This window comes from Rhea americana, unplaced genomic scaffold (genome assembly GCF_003343005.1).
Source record: "Rhea americana isolate MKP2758 unplaced genomic scaffold, rheAme1 scaffold_42, whole genome shotgun sequence".
NCBI classification, from domain to species: domain Eukaryota; kingdom Metazoa; phylum Chordata; class Aves; order Rheiformes; family Rheidae; genus Rhea; species Rhea americana.
The window spans coordinates 1705234-1719404 of NW_028186557.1; the positions used below are offsets into that span (position 1 = coordinate 1705234).

A 14171-nucleotide genomic window follows, 5' to 3' on the forward strand; every position below is an offset into this window, starting at 1 on the left:
TTTGGTTTGTATTTTCTGCTAGACATCACTTGGGGATAATTCTCCGAAGACAAAAATACTCTTTTTTATATATACTTAATTAAAATCAAATAGGTGATGGATATTGTAGTGTCAGAAATGTGTGAAAGCAAACCTGGATTGTTTCCTCATAGAGAAAGCCAGCAGCCACAAAATCGGAGATATATATATATATATATATTTTTTTTTCATTCCTCCAAGTATAAACAATGGAATAATTTCTTGAAATTTCCTTTTCGTTTCTTTGGACTTTAGCCAAGCTTTTGAGTGTTTATTGAGGCTCTGTGATAGCTGAAAGTATGTACAGATGATTATTTTAAAATAATAAATGGTAAAAATATTGTGCAAGTCTGAAAATTTCATGGTTGTATTTTGTTGATTGATAGCAGCTGCAGTTAAAAAGTTGGAAAGATTAGTCAATAATAATGCATTTTTTTGTATTTATAAATTGTCAAATAATAATGTTTTCAGTGTAAAAATGAACCCAGCACCATATGCGATGTTGTGAAGACTATTCATTATGATCTGCAAGATAAACCACTGCTGTAAAATGTTTATACTACCATATGGCAGTATAACAGGTATAACCTGTTACCTGAATCAGAAGACAATGAGATAAATTTATATTTGATAATGTTGGTTTTCTAATGGTACTGTATGGTCATGGAATCTGCTGTGTGCTGCAAGAGAAACGTGCATATTTTTCAGTAGATTGCACCGCATTATATGTGCTCCTTATTTCTTTTCTGACACACGGATACACGATGTGTTGCTTGTCTGTAATATTTAAAAATAGCTGAAAACTGTGACAGAATACTCAAGAAGCTAGCAGTGAAGAAAAACAGAGTTAAGGATGTATGGAAAAAATCTTACTATGGCTTCTTACTGTGTATGCGTTCTCATAAAACCTATAATTACATGATCGGATTCTTCCTCCTTTTCCATCTTCCTCCCTCCTTTTTCCCCCTCCCGTACTGGACTGATCTTCTGAATGAACCGCTCTTCCGTCTGTTGTATTATTTGTTCAGCGTGTGGTCGAATGCACCGCTCACACATTGGCCTGAGAGTAYGGATTTTCTAGTGTACTGCTGAACTCTTCTGCTGGTGGTGCACTGTGGCGTCTAAATGCTCTGCAAATGTTACTTTCATCTTCCTTATCCCCCTTGAGAGGAGCAAATGACAGACCGCTTGGTTAGACAGGACACTGATGCACGCGTAACTTCATCAAAACTGGTTGCTTTGTTTTTTGTGTCCCACCTTTTGGGAGATTGAGCGTTGCAGCTAGTCAGATCACAGTCTAACTTTGGTTGTAGTTGCTTACTGTGGCAACGCCTGTACGTTCAAGGCTCTGCAGATTAGTACTGTCTTAAGTTGTGCTCCCAGAAATAAGGAACATTTGATTTGTAACTGCTTGTGAAGATTGATTTGAATCATGAATCATAACCTGTGAATCTTCTCATGAACTATGAGACAGAAACCCCTTTTGCTGGCATGTTCTACTGTCCCTGCAGCTGCAGATGTTCACGCACAGGAGTGTTTTTATCTTAAGGACATGAAGCATTGCCTGAATTGTTTGAATAGGAATAGTGGTGTAAGTTTACTTAAAATAGGTTTGTAACTGCAATATGGAACAGTTGTTGGACATGAAGAGACAGCATGAGTTTTTTCTGGTGGATTTTACAGGCATTTGCTAGTAGAGAATCAGGAATTTTTGGTTTCAGCCCCCTTCATTTGTGGTAGGAAAGTGGTCTATCTTGTTTTCTCCTGTTTTCCCCTGACCTTTTCCTTSCATCAGTCCTTCTTCACCCCTCTTCTGCCTTGTATTTGAGCTCCAATGTTGAACTCAATCTACAGTTTCTCTTCACTGTGAGGGTACTTAAGCAGGTGAAGACTGAGAATACTCTTGAATCCCTTATCTAGCTGTTCAGTAGCCTATGACTGTCAAGAGAAGCAATTTCAGGGAAAATCATGGCCAAAGTCATGTGTGTGTGTGTCATTGGAAGGGACCATGTTAGAGCTAATGTCCTGGCCAAATTTGCATGGATTCTCATGAAGTGCTTCTTTGATTCCTCTGATAAATCTGAGTCCCTTTCTCAAAGTTGAAGGTGTTTTAGAGTTTTCTGCAAAACAGAATTTTTACAAATAAAAAGGTATATAAGTAATTAGGGAAGTGGGCATATATTTTTCTAAGGAATTTCCTGAAAAATTACTGAATTGCTTCTTTTTTAGTTTTCTAAAAAGCTGTAGCCTGCAACAAATACCTCTGTTTTGATAAATGTGTAAGCTATTGAAAAAAATCTTTTAAAAGGAGAGAAGCTAGAGTACTGTAATTGTGCATATTGCAACCTGTGTTGTTTTTAATGTACATGCTCTTGCAAAAACACTTCGGTTGTATTCTATGTGAGCAGGATGCTGTGCTCTACTATTGAATTCACGTGGGTGAATCCATGGTTAATGCATGAATGATTTCTGTCAGTTGTCCCAGTGAATGCTAATGCAGTATTTATGCTAATCTACATCATCAGGGATTTTTATGTGTTGCAGGTATTTTGTATTTTACAGGTAGACTTATCAGATAAAAGTGCTATTTTTCTTGKTTTTTTTCCTTTTTTTCTCTAAAAAACCAAGAGTTTTCTAATACCTTTGAGTGCAGTTAATACAGGAGGGAAAGGTGGAATTCCCAATATTATATAAAAAGAGCTTTTATCCTATATTGCCTGGCCAGTATAAAGCTTTTGTCTGCTTTGGGGGTAGCCAGTCACTGCTGTTGGAGAAAACACATGGTATTAGGTTTGGTGCAACTTGTTCTTTGCAGTAAGTGCGTGTTCTTGTTTAAAGCTGACAAGGGTTCATATTCTTAAACTGAGATAGACTTAACTGTACACAATTGACTTCCTAAGCCTAAGATCAGCTCTCTTCTGCAACTGCCACCGTTATCTGCTTTTGAGGATTTTCTTTTAGGTCTCCAACTGTGTTCACAAATGACCTGTCAAGTTGACAAGCTCTGACCTGTCACGATAGAGAAGAAAATGGCAGAATTTATATTCTTACCAAATTAGTGTCTGTGGACTGCCTGCCGCTGTTGCTCTAGGGAGTGTTTTGTTTGAAAGACCAGTATCTTAAAACTTACCAAAATGAAGCACAAATGCTCTTTATCCCTTTGGGAAGGTCTCCTCTCTGATATGTTTAGCACCTGCTTCTCATCCTAGGTTGGGACATAGGAATCCAGGAGTTAGTATTTCCTCCTTGGCTCTTCTGTTTGGGTGATTGCAATTTGGGAGTGAAGGGAGAAAAGGGGAGAAAGAAGGAAGCTGCAAGCTGTGACATCTTTTCAGAGCACAGAAAATGCATACCAGGCTGAAGCTGAAATTTAAGTTACTAGTATTTATAAAGAAGGGTTAATGGCTAAAGTACTTTCTTATCTTTAATTATCTAAAATGTCAAAAAAAGATGTTTGTAGAACAGCCTTCCTTATTAAAAAGTTTTCTGAAGTGCATGCCAACTTTTCTGTATATGAGGTTTGGCTTGCAGATACTAGAATAGAAGAGGGTTGCCTATAAATTTCTTCAGAAACTCTGACATTTTACATTATTTTTAAATGTTGTGGTGTTATGATATAATGATTTGAAAAGCACTGATTTGGGGTAACCAGCTCCTGGATCTTTTTACTAGTATTCATCCTAAATTTGTGCCATTAGAACTTTAATCTTTATTCATAGTACTAAGAATATTATGTGGTTTCATCTTGTTTATGTGTACGTACGATGATATTGTGTTTAGCTAAACGTGAAGTCGCTAAGTTATTTGTCAGTCTGTGTGGGTGTGTGGTGGATTTTATCTGCTTCTTTCAAATCACTCTTTTTAGCTTGATTATATATAGAAACATAAGTGTTTTGCATGTTATTGGTTATTTAAAAAAAAAAAATCGGATTTACTAATGGCCACCAAAGCAAGCTTACTGTGGCCTCGTCAGTATTATCAATATCACTTGATGGGAAGAGTGGCTGGGATTTGTGTTAATGGACATAAGCTGGGCACATTTATTCAGAAGGGTATTGCACAGTGTGCTTCCCTGCAGTTTTGAGATGGTGTTTGGAAGGGCATGTGATATTCTTTAGAATTAGGCTAGTCTTAKAAAAAATGTCCTTGCCAATTAAAACCCACTCTGCTTAGAAGAAAATGCCAGTAATATGACTTTACGAGCAAATAATTGGACACTTAATGTAAAATTTGCYGCTGTCTGAGCAAAATGTGGATGCTTAAACTAATGATGCTGATTTTGCTGGTAGATTAAGCTCTGGTTGTTGAATGAAATAAATGTTTGCTATTATCTGCAGTATCCTACAGGGTGTATGTAGTAGAGCTTTTTGTGCTTTCTGGGGATTAAGACATAGATTGAGGAAACTGGTTTCTTTTATTTAAAAGATCAAATGGATGAGGATGTGGAGAAATTGGCAGGCTGTTAAACTGAAACCTGAGTGAATTTCTTTGTTGGTGAGCATCATTTCAGCTCCTCCACTTGCTCCGTCTGAAACTGTAAACCTAACCCCAGATATTGTGATTATGCTGCATCCAAGGGTGGTTACCGGCTCGTAAGAGATTGCTGATGAAATGTTTTTGAAATATGCCTTTTAGAGTGGGAATATTACTTTGCTTTCCTCTCCTTCAAGTGCAGAAATGTCTATAGCTGCTTATAGTCTTTTCTTTTTCCTAATGAAGAATCAAGTAAAATAAAACTGAAATCTCTGTAGCCAAAATAAACCATCATACTAGATGTCTTGTGTCTCAGAAGCTGTGTTGAGCAACAGAGGCAGAAAAAATCTTGGTATGAATGAATACCCAAATAAACATTCCAGATTTCTTTTGAAAGATCAGATTCAGATTTCTTTTCTGACTTAAGTCTAGAGAGATTGCATTCTTTTTACTACAGGTTTGTCTTGAGAGATAAAAGTCTAAATTCTGATACGGAATTTGTGACTGACCTGTTAAACACAAAAAATACCTTACTAAGCTGTTAATTTTTTAGCATGTTATGGAACATTTTTTAGGCTGTACGCTAGTTGTTAGACTTTGTGGGCATTAGAATTTATTTCCTATAGCTTTGCTTATGACTCAAGTATGACACCATATTTGCTAAATGTTTGTGTTATTTGAGGTTTTTTCATGTTAAAATGTTCTTGAAAAGACATTTTAATGCAGATCTTCCTGTATTCAGCCTTACCTGTTTCTATTCAAAAAAGAATGTTGCGTATGTCCCTGTTGATTCAAATCCTAAATTTAAAAATACAGTGAGGAATGTCATTTTAAGTAAAATAAAATATATATTCTTCTAAGAATTGACAAGTAATGACTTTTCTCCTAGTGAAAAATTTAAATAATTTCAACTGTTCTATAAAATATGATGAATTAATCTTAAAATCAACTTGGAATTAAGARAAGCTGGAAAGATTGTTTTGAAGCCATCTAAAATGCTGAAATGAAAATGCAGGGTCCTTTGATCTAAAAAATAGGCTTATGTTTAAAATCTTTACATTGATGGAGCCATGGCGTAGCAAGCATGCTGAAGTGTGCAAACATAGATTGAAGTTACTTCAAATTTTAAATTCTCTTCTCTGTTTTTCTTAGAGAGGTCTACAAGACCTGTAGAAGCAGAACAAGAAGCTAACTTCTTTAATTTCTTTTTTGCAGTACTTCCAAATTCTTGTGTTAGATTCTCTATATTGTTCACATACTACCTTTCTGCATTGCTCCTGTATACAAATGCAAATCTTTGGTGGGGGAGGATATTTTCTTGGCTTTCTGAATTCTTCTGTTTTGGTCTTCAGTTTGGAGCTTGAGACACTTTTGGTTTTGTAATACTGTCTAGAGTTCCTCAAATTCACGTATTGSCAGGCTTTCATTGAACTGATGCCCGCTCTAGAAGCGGGGGGCTCTTTCCGTCGCTACTGTGCCCTTTGATGTGTCTGAGACATTTGAGTTACTGCTATATGGTAACTTGATTTTTAAAATTGTATTGTACAGAATTAGCTGGGCACACATTAGATAAATTACTGGTTCAGTGACCATCAAAATGTAGTTATGTGGAGATATTGAGGAAAGGGGTTGTTGCTTGTGGTTACCCTTGGGTTCAGGTCTACGGGAGCGGGAGCAGAATTTCAGARCTCCGATTTCCTGCAGCGAAAGCACGTACAAATGCTGCCTACAGATGTGTCTGCACCAGCACTTCTAATTCAGATCGTGAGCGTGCTTTTAAAGGGGATTCTKACTGCGTGTTAGTGCATGTCACAGGGAAGTCACATGGAGTTGGACTAGATGATCTCCAGAGGTCCCTTCCAACCTCAAAGCTTTTGTGATTCAGTGCTTCTATGAAGTCCTGACGTTTGCGAATTAGATTCGTTTTGGATAAATTGTCTACTTGAGGAGCATCCCTAATACTCTCCTGCTGCAAGCGGGCTCCAACCCACGGGATCATCAGGAAGTAGCTCCTCCCTTTAAGTATATATAGCGTGGGTGTTCAGCACCTGAGCACCAGCTGTTTTGTTCTATAAATTTGCTTCTCTTGCACGGCACTGTTCACCAGTGGAGCCATAGCTTTGGATCTCAATTTAACCTCTTGCGCATCTGTAGGTGAGGAAGGTGCTGCCACTGCTAAGTGGGTCATGGTAAGTTAACAAGTTTAGGAGCCCCTGATCTAGAGCTAAATTCTTGCAGATTTTTGATTAAAATTGTAGATGACATAAAGGTTAAGAAAAGATGAAGACCRTTTTCTGTTTTAGTGACCTGAATTATTAACTGTGTTCGCAGCCTAACRTAAGTTGAAAGTAATGCTGAAAGGGGAAGAGTAAGACACACAATATTAAACCATGAAAGACTATATTCTGACATGCAGTTGTGTAGAGRAGGACTTGGACATAGTGAATAACGGTCTTAACATAAGCTTCTGATGCAGTGCGCTGATCAAAGAAGCTAATGTTGATAAATACAAAAAGTAATATCCAGAAAAAGAAGGGAAGTGGCCTGTCTTTTTATCTGTACCCAAATACATTTGGGGTGCATACTCCCTCATATGTGGGAACTTGAAGCTAGCAAAAATAATTATGGAATTAAACAACAGCAACAAAAAACCCCAAAACTTTTGCCTGGGAGTAAGAGCTATCTTTACATTTAGCAACAAAGAAGTTGAGAGGTGTCGGGAGAGAGTGAGTGAGTGAGTATGTGTGTGTGTGTATAAAAAAACATGTATATATATGCAGACTGTATATGCATTTGTATGTATATATTSATGTAGAAAGGGACCTTATAGATTAGCAAGAACCGATGGAAATTAGGCAAGTTCAACCTTGAAGTCAGAAGCAGTGTCCTGCTCAAACTGGTAGTTAAACTTTCAGACAGGGGAGATGGTGGAATCATTTATAATCTTTAAGATAAAGTTAGTTTTCTTGTAAGATGTACTTTAGTCAGTCTTCTGGGAGCAWTATAATGGGATGGAGGGAGAGATTAGAGCTGAGTGACCGCAGTAATCACTTTAGGCTCTAAAATATGCAAATCCATGAACAATATTAAAAAAAAAAACAAAACAAACAAACAAACAAAAAAAACATGAAGATGCATTTCAGAAATACAAGTGCAGTGTCTGTCTCACCTGGCATTGTTGTCCCAGCTTGTTAGAATGGCTTCAGATATACTCCAATTACTTWATATTGTTGCTACATGTTCTTAAAATAGTTGAAATATTGCATGTACATAGATACTCAGTTTCATACATTTGTGGGATTTAYTTGAACATTTCCAGGTACTGGTAATGGAGGAACAGGTGCTCCCTGTGAACTATTTGGGATTCATTTATGCTGTTTTTATTTAGACTTAAGCTTCCTTGTGTATATGTTTATTTTCATTCCAGACTCCATTCAGGAAAACTGCTGCTGATTAGAATCTTGCTTCAAACAGCATGGAATAGGAGCACTGAGCTGCAGTTGGATTTGGAAGGTGTTTCTGTTAGAGCTTTGTGGGGTTTTTTTTATTGAGCTTCAGTGAGGGACACTTCTGACAAGACTTCTCAAAAGAAGGGAAAAGTCCTAATTTCAGATTTAAGCCTCTTAGCACTTACTTTCTAAACGTGATAAAATCAGAATTTTATTAAAGCTTGTTAATTTTAAGTGTATGTTCATAGTTTCATGGTCCTGGATTGGTGGGTGCCTGTTGCCAGATCTGTTCAGATSTTATAGTTAGTTCATTCCTTGTGGTGGTTTCAGAGCAGCTCCCCCTCTTTTTCTCCCTCCTCTAATTTCTTTATTTTTGAGGAATTGTCACTGATTATTGAGTACCATTTTCTTTGTAATTTTCTAGAAAAAGGTTTTGCCTTGCTTGTTGTCAGAGAAGTTGTGCCTGGCTATGTGTCGTGACAAACCGGTGTTGAGCTGGGAGGTTTCTGGGCATTTCCAATTTAAAAGACACTGTTTTGCCATTTCCCACTTGATCTGGGAAATTTTAGATTTGATGCTGATGGGCAGATTTTGTTGATTTGTTAAATCAGGTTCTGGCGCCTGGATCTTCACGCCCAGGCTGGCCTGCCCTCCTGATAGGGACAGTCGCGGAGGATATTGGGCAGATGTCTCTGAGGGTGTAACAGGGAAGATCTGTCACGATACTACTTTCTAGAATGCTAGAGTTCTGGTGGTCATTACAAAAACCTCACCTGGGCTTGGAGATGTTCCTGGTCAGCGGGAGATGGAAGCCGGGCTCTTTCCGTAGTGATTTATGTTGGCTGCGGGAGAGGAGCAGTSAAGGTCTGTACGCAAGCGGGCAGGGAAGTCCTTTAGCTTGATGATCCAACCGAGGTCAGAAGACAAATGATTCAGCCGTCCGGCTGAAGGAATTTTGGCAGGCTGTTTGGGCTTAGGGATAAATACCAGATAACTACCTCGTGCCTACTTGAGAAAAACGATCCTTTCCAGATCTGGTGCAGCATGTCATTCCCCCCCACCACCATGGTTGTGTGGTGGCTGCTGGAGTCTCTGACATACAGCTGGGCACTTCATGCATGGGAGAACTTGTTGCCTTTAGCTCTCCTTTAGAGGCGTATAAACATTAGCCACCCAGAGGCTACTGATTTAGCTAAGCATGCTATAAATTGACAGCACATGTAAATGAGCTCTTTGGCTGTGCTGTGGTGATTAATGTAACTGTAATGGCACACATTATTTATTAAAATTATGATTACCTTGGGGTATCTCTTAAAGATAACTTGTTCTGTCTGTTCTCCGTAGGAGAATATCTGTAATTTTGGCTCCATAGAACTTCTTTTAACTTCTAATACAGAAAAGGGAAATTAAAGAGAAAAAAAAATATGTACCCGGACCATACTTTAACTTGCTCTACGTTTATTTCTCTGTGCTTATCAACAAACTGCTTTTCAGTTACTTTGAGTTGCCTTGAGACTGGCCTTTTCTTTATGTGTACTCTTGAGAAATCATACTGSTTTTGTTATGAAATTAAGATTCATTTGTCAGTGCTGGCACGTAACTAATTGTTGCTGAAACCTTTATTGTTCTGCCTTGCTGYATCATGCTGTTAAGGCCCAGGCACTAACTGCATGAAACTTGGATTGACTTAATTTGAATCTTGGAGGAATTAATCTTCATTTAGCTTTTTGTTCTGAAAGCATGCACTTACCCTTTCAGGTTTTGTTTGTGCCATGCTTCACCTTTGGTATTTGTTCTGGGAGTTTTAAAACATTAAAAATGATGAATACTTACGTCTTCTCAGATGTTTTGRTACAGTTTTCATTAACTGGCATATGGTTAAATTTACAGAAGAATTTCTTCCTTATTTCAAATTAAGTTTAAAGCAGAAAAAAATAGCTGCAGATTGCTTTTGTTTCCRTTAGTTCTCTATTTTGGTCTACATTTGCAGAAAGCCAGAACTTTTGAATGTGAAGCTTTAACCAAAAGTGCTTGAGTAAGTATTGCAGTATCCCAGATGTTCAGATCCACGGCACCATCAAATTTCCCCTTTTTTATTATGGAGTTCTTTGGGCTTTATTCCTTCTAAGCAATTCTGAGGTTCTTAAAACTGGTCTTGTTAAATCTGATTGCCTTCCTCTTCTCCYGGGTTTTTAAGATAAGGTACAAGAGAAGAGAAGTTTGGAAATCTTTGTGGAGAAGTAAGCTATATTGTGTATACCTTCCTGGAACATAAGTTTATCTTATTCTGATGATACTGGAAATATCTTCTCATGGAAGGACTTTTGAAAGAAGTAAATTAATATAGAGGGGGAAAAAGTTGGAGAAGCAGGAAAGAGAATATCTCTTGGTAAATACTAGCAATCACTTGGCAAGTGTGCATATAGGCCAAAAAAAAATCAGTATCTATTAGTACATGCTGTGAAGTGATGTATCTATCAGGGTTGAAAACCATGTGACTTGAAAACAAGATTTACATATACAGTGAAGGCTTCTGTAAAAGCAGGTTTTGTGGTAACTGTGCAGTGAAATACACCCTCTTGTGGCAAGAAGAAGAAAGTCCAAGCAGAAACCTACCTGACCTCTTTTTTCCACACTCACCAGTTTACCTCATTTATTCTTCATTGAGCTAATTCTTCTGTCTTTTTCCTGTGTTCAGGGAATATTCCTCACTGTTATGCACCACATGTACTTTTGTACTTTTTTTCATTGTGTGCGGCATCTGAATCTCTTGTTTGTCTTGAAACTTCTGCAAATTCACTCTCTCAACCTGGTTTCATAAGTATTTGAATTGTATTTAAAGTTTTGACTTTAAAATGCTCTTTTATATTAAGCTGCCAATACATTGAAAACGTGCCCTACAGATTAAGTTTAACACATTCACAGGAGTAAAAGCCTAGATAAAGAAATAAAAATGTTGARCACCATACTAACTTTCTTAATTACTTCAGTTTATCTAAACTTCTGTGAAGAAAGCAATATGGGTCAGGTATAGACTGGATTAGGAAGTAACATGCTGCTTTTCMCACCTGTTTGATTAACTAGCTTAGAGATGGGTCAAACACAGTAGCAGAGTGCRACGAAGACACAACATCACCTTCAAAGTGCAGAAGAAGTCTTACAGCATGTTTGATATTTATCGTATTTGCTGCATAATAAGCTGTACCCTCTGTTTAGCGTATAGTTAACCCAGGAAAGCACTTCAGTTCAGCCTTCATTGATAGCACCAGCCTCACGATGCCAAGCAGTCTCCACAAAGTACCTCTAAATAAGATTAAGCAAAGCCAACCAACCGTGAAATAAAATACGGGATAAGGAGCAAGCAAATACTATTTGTTACTTACATTTAATACCAAGTTTTGTAGTTGGCATGAAGTATTCAGGCACATAATGTGTGAATAGTACTGGAAAGTGTAGCATATGCTGATAGATGAGACCTTAAGCAGATGCCGTTAGTGTTTTCCATGTGCAGAGGAAAATAACTGTTACATGCAAACATTTGTAGTGTTTATGTCTTCATGGTGTTTTCTGTATCTCCAAAATGGCCATGCCTATCAGCTTGCAGACATGGTGATGGCCCTTGAGACCCGGTGATGTCAGTGGGCTCATCTGAGAAGTGGTGGAGAAAAATGATGGCAGCCTGGGCTGTGCTGAGATACCACTAAAAAAGAAGCACAAAGACCTGGAGAAGGGAAAGCTGAGGGAGGAGGCAGGTTTGTTAAGGTGATAGATTCCTTAGACCTATACCATTTCAAAGAGCTTTGTCTGCCAGTAAGCAAAAGCAATATTCATTAAGTAACATTGATAGAGGACACACAGAGTAGATATAGACGTAAAGTGTCCTGATACGTTTGACTATTTCAAAAAAACTAATCTCAGTGTTCTTTTTCTACTTTTTAGGTATCTTGCAATATATTCAGAACTCTCCCACCTAGTGACAGCAATGAATTTGATCCAGAAGAAGATGAGCCCACCTTGGAGGCATCGTGGCCACATTTACAGGTTTTCAATAATTTGCCTGAGAAGTAGTCCGTGTTGTTGCTTAATATGTTTAATATTTTTCTACAACTTTTGCTCACTTCTGAATCAGAACTGGTTTATGAGATACACTAACGGAATTCTGTTTTTTCTCTTATTAATACTGTTCTTGGCTAAAAAAAAAAAGTACTGAAAAAGACAAGAGAGTACTTGAAATTTGCACGATGTTAGAGCTTATTTTCAAGATTGGATTGATGGTATTCTTCATGTTCTTGCTCTCCTTCATTGACTTAAAAATTAATTCGCTTCCCAAACTGATCTGATGCACGTGTTTTTCAGCAACGTCAGCAAGAGCAGTGTGGGGATGATCTTGCTGGCAGTTTTGTTTTACTGAGGTTAGCTAATTTTCATACAAAAACACACAGGTGTTGGCTGCTGAGTAGAAAAACGAATGAGAATTTACATATTAGTGTTTTTCCATTCCCTTTACTCTCCACCAGACCAGGTTTGCTTTCAGGTGTTCATGGCAGGGTGTACACTCACTGCTGTATATCATCCGTCCCTTTTGTATCTCAAGTGTCTATGCAAGATACTTTGAACAAAGAACATAAAGTAATTTTGGAGAAAGTCGGCGGCATTGCAGCTAGTGCAGTAAGTCCCATCTGCATTAGACAGGACTATGACTTATACCCCACAGGTAAATTTAGAAGTTTGCCTGAGTAACAGTTTGTGGAGTCTGGGAATTTCTGTGAGCAAAGGAGCATAACTGATCTCAACTTAAAATAAGGGTTTTATTTGACAGCTGTATGTAAAATCCTTGCCTGTGAGAAGTTTGTTTCACTCTTTTATTCTCTCAAAATTTAGAATCTGTCGAAATGCAGGTTTCTTCCCTCATTTATATTTAAATCTCACAAAAATAAGAAACTTCAAGGAAGCTCTGAACAGCTTTGCCAGCCTCGAGACAGCACAGGTTGTTCAGTCTGTTCGTCTTATGTTCATTCACACTAGTGCTGTAGTTTTAAAAGTCATATTTAAAAGCAAATGAGGAATTTCTAAGCTAGCGGATGATTTGCCATTGTAAGAATGAAAGCTACCTAAGTATTTGTCAGGAGCGGATGGAATTGATTTCCTGCTGAATTAATGTTAGTTATGTAAGTTCTTTTCCATAATGTGTTTCTAAGACTCTCCTGCCCTTTTTAAATTTCCCATTGTTTCATTTTAGAAGTCAGAGAACACCGGTATATAGCAGTAGCAATGTTGCAGTAAATTGATGTTTACATGGAAAAGCTTAAAACTGTTTTAATGTAATTTGTAGCATTCTTCCTTCTCTCGGTACCAGTATGTATACCTACAAAAGCCGGGTGGGAAAATGCTTCATTATGGCTACTCTTCCTGAAAATTTTCAGTAGCAAGAATTAATAGCTGGCTAGCTCCTCTGATCAGCCACAGGTCAGAGTTGCTGTCTTAGGAAGCCTAAGTAGTCTCTATTTCATTTAACTTCCTTTCTGCGTGATATATACAGTTTTCTTGTTATATATTGGTTTAGGCAGACAGAGAGTCACTTGAGGGCAAGCAATAGGCTCTGCAGCCTTGAAGCTAACCTTTGCAGTAAGTTAGGAACTCCTGATTAAAATCTTGTTTTGTATTCATCTTTTCTGTTTCAAGTTGTTGTAGAATGCTACCTTAAGCAGTTTCTAATTTAAAATAAGTATTTCCAACTGTTTCACCAACCCGTTCAGAATCACAATTTCTGTATTTCATGTGACGTCAGCAGTTCAGAGGGCAGTCAAAATGTGCTTGCCAGTTATTCTAGTAAACTTTACAAGATGATAACAAACACTATAAAGAGGCACTGTCTGTTAGTAATGACATTTCTCTGACTGAAGTTAAATAGGTAAAAGTAACTTACAAAGATCATAGAATCCTAGCTTTTAGGTAGGAATTTGATAAAACAGAAGAATCTTTTACATGTGCTCCTGGGAAAAATAAGTATTTTATTTTCTAGAGAAAGAATTTAGAGAAACATTTAAAATACATCATAAACTAAACCATTTATTTTCTTTTGTAGCTTGTATATGAGTTTTTCATACGATTTTTGGAAAGCCAAGAATTCCAGCCCAGCATTGCCAAAAAGTACATAGATCAGAAATTTGTATTGCAGGTAAGTTGATCTGTTTTCTCTCAGGCTTTACTTTGCTTTTAATGTTTGAAAGA

General features: G+C 37.5%; 1 protein-coding gene across 2 annotated transcripts in view; it reads left to right on the forward strand.

The window, feature by feature from the left end:
- Window positions 1–14171, forward strand: part of PPP2R5E (protein phosphatase 2 regulatory subunit B'epsilon) — a 69863-nt gene that overhangs the window by 40233 nt on the left and 15459 nt on the right. For both annotated transcript variants that reach the window (XM_085315036.1, XM_085315035.1), the window contains exons 3-4: window positions 11880–11981; window positions 14026–14118. In XM_085315036.1, the coding sequence (XP_085171162.1) occupies window positions 11880–11981; window positions 14026–14118 (195 nt within the window). The remainder of the gene's footprint in view (window positions 1–11879; window positions 11982–14025; window positions 14119–14171) is intronic.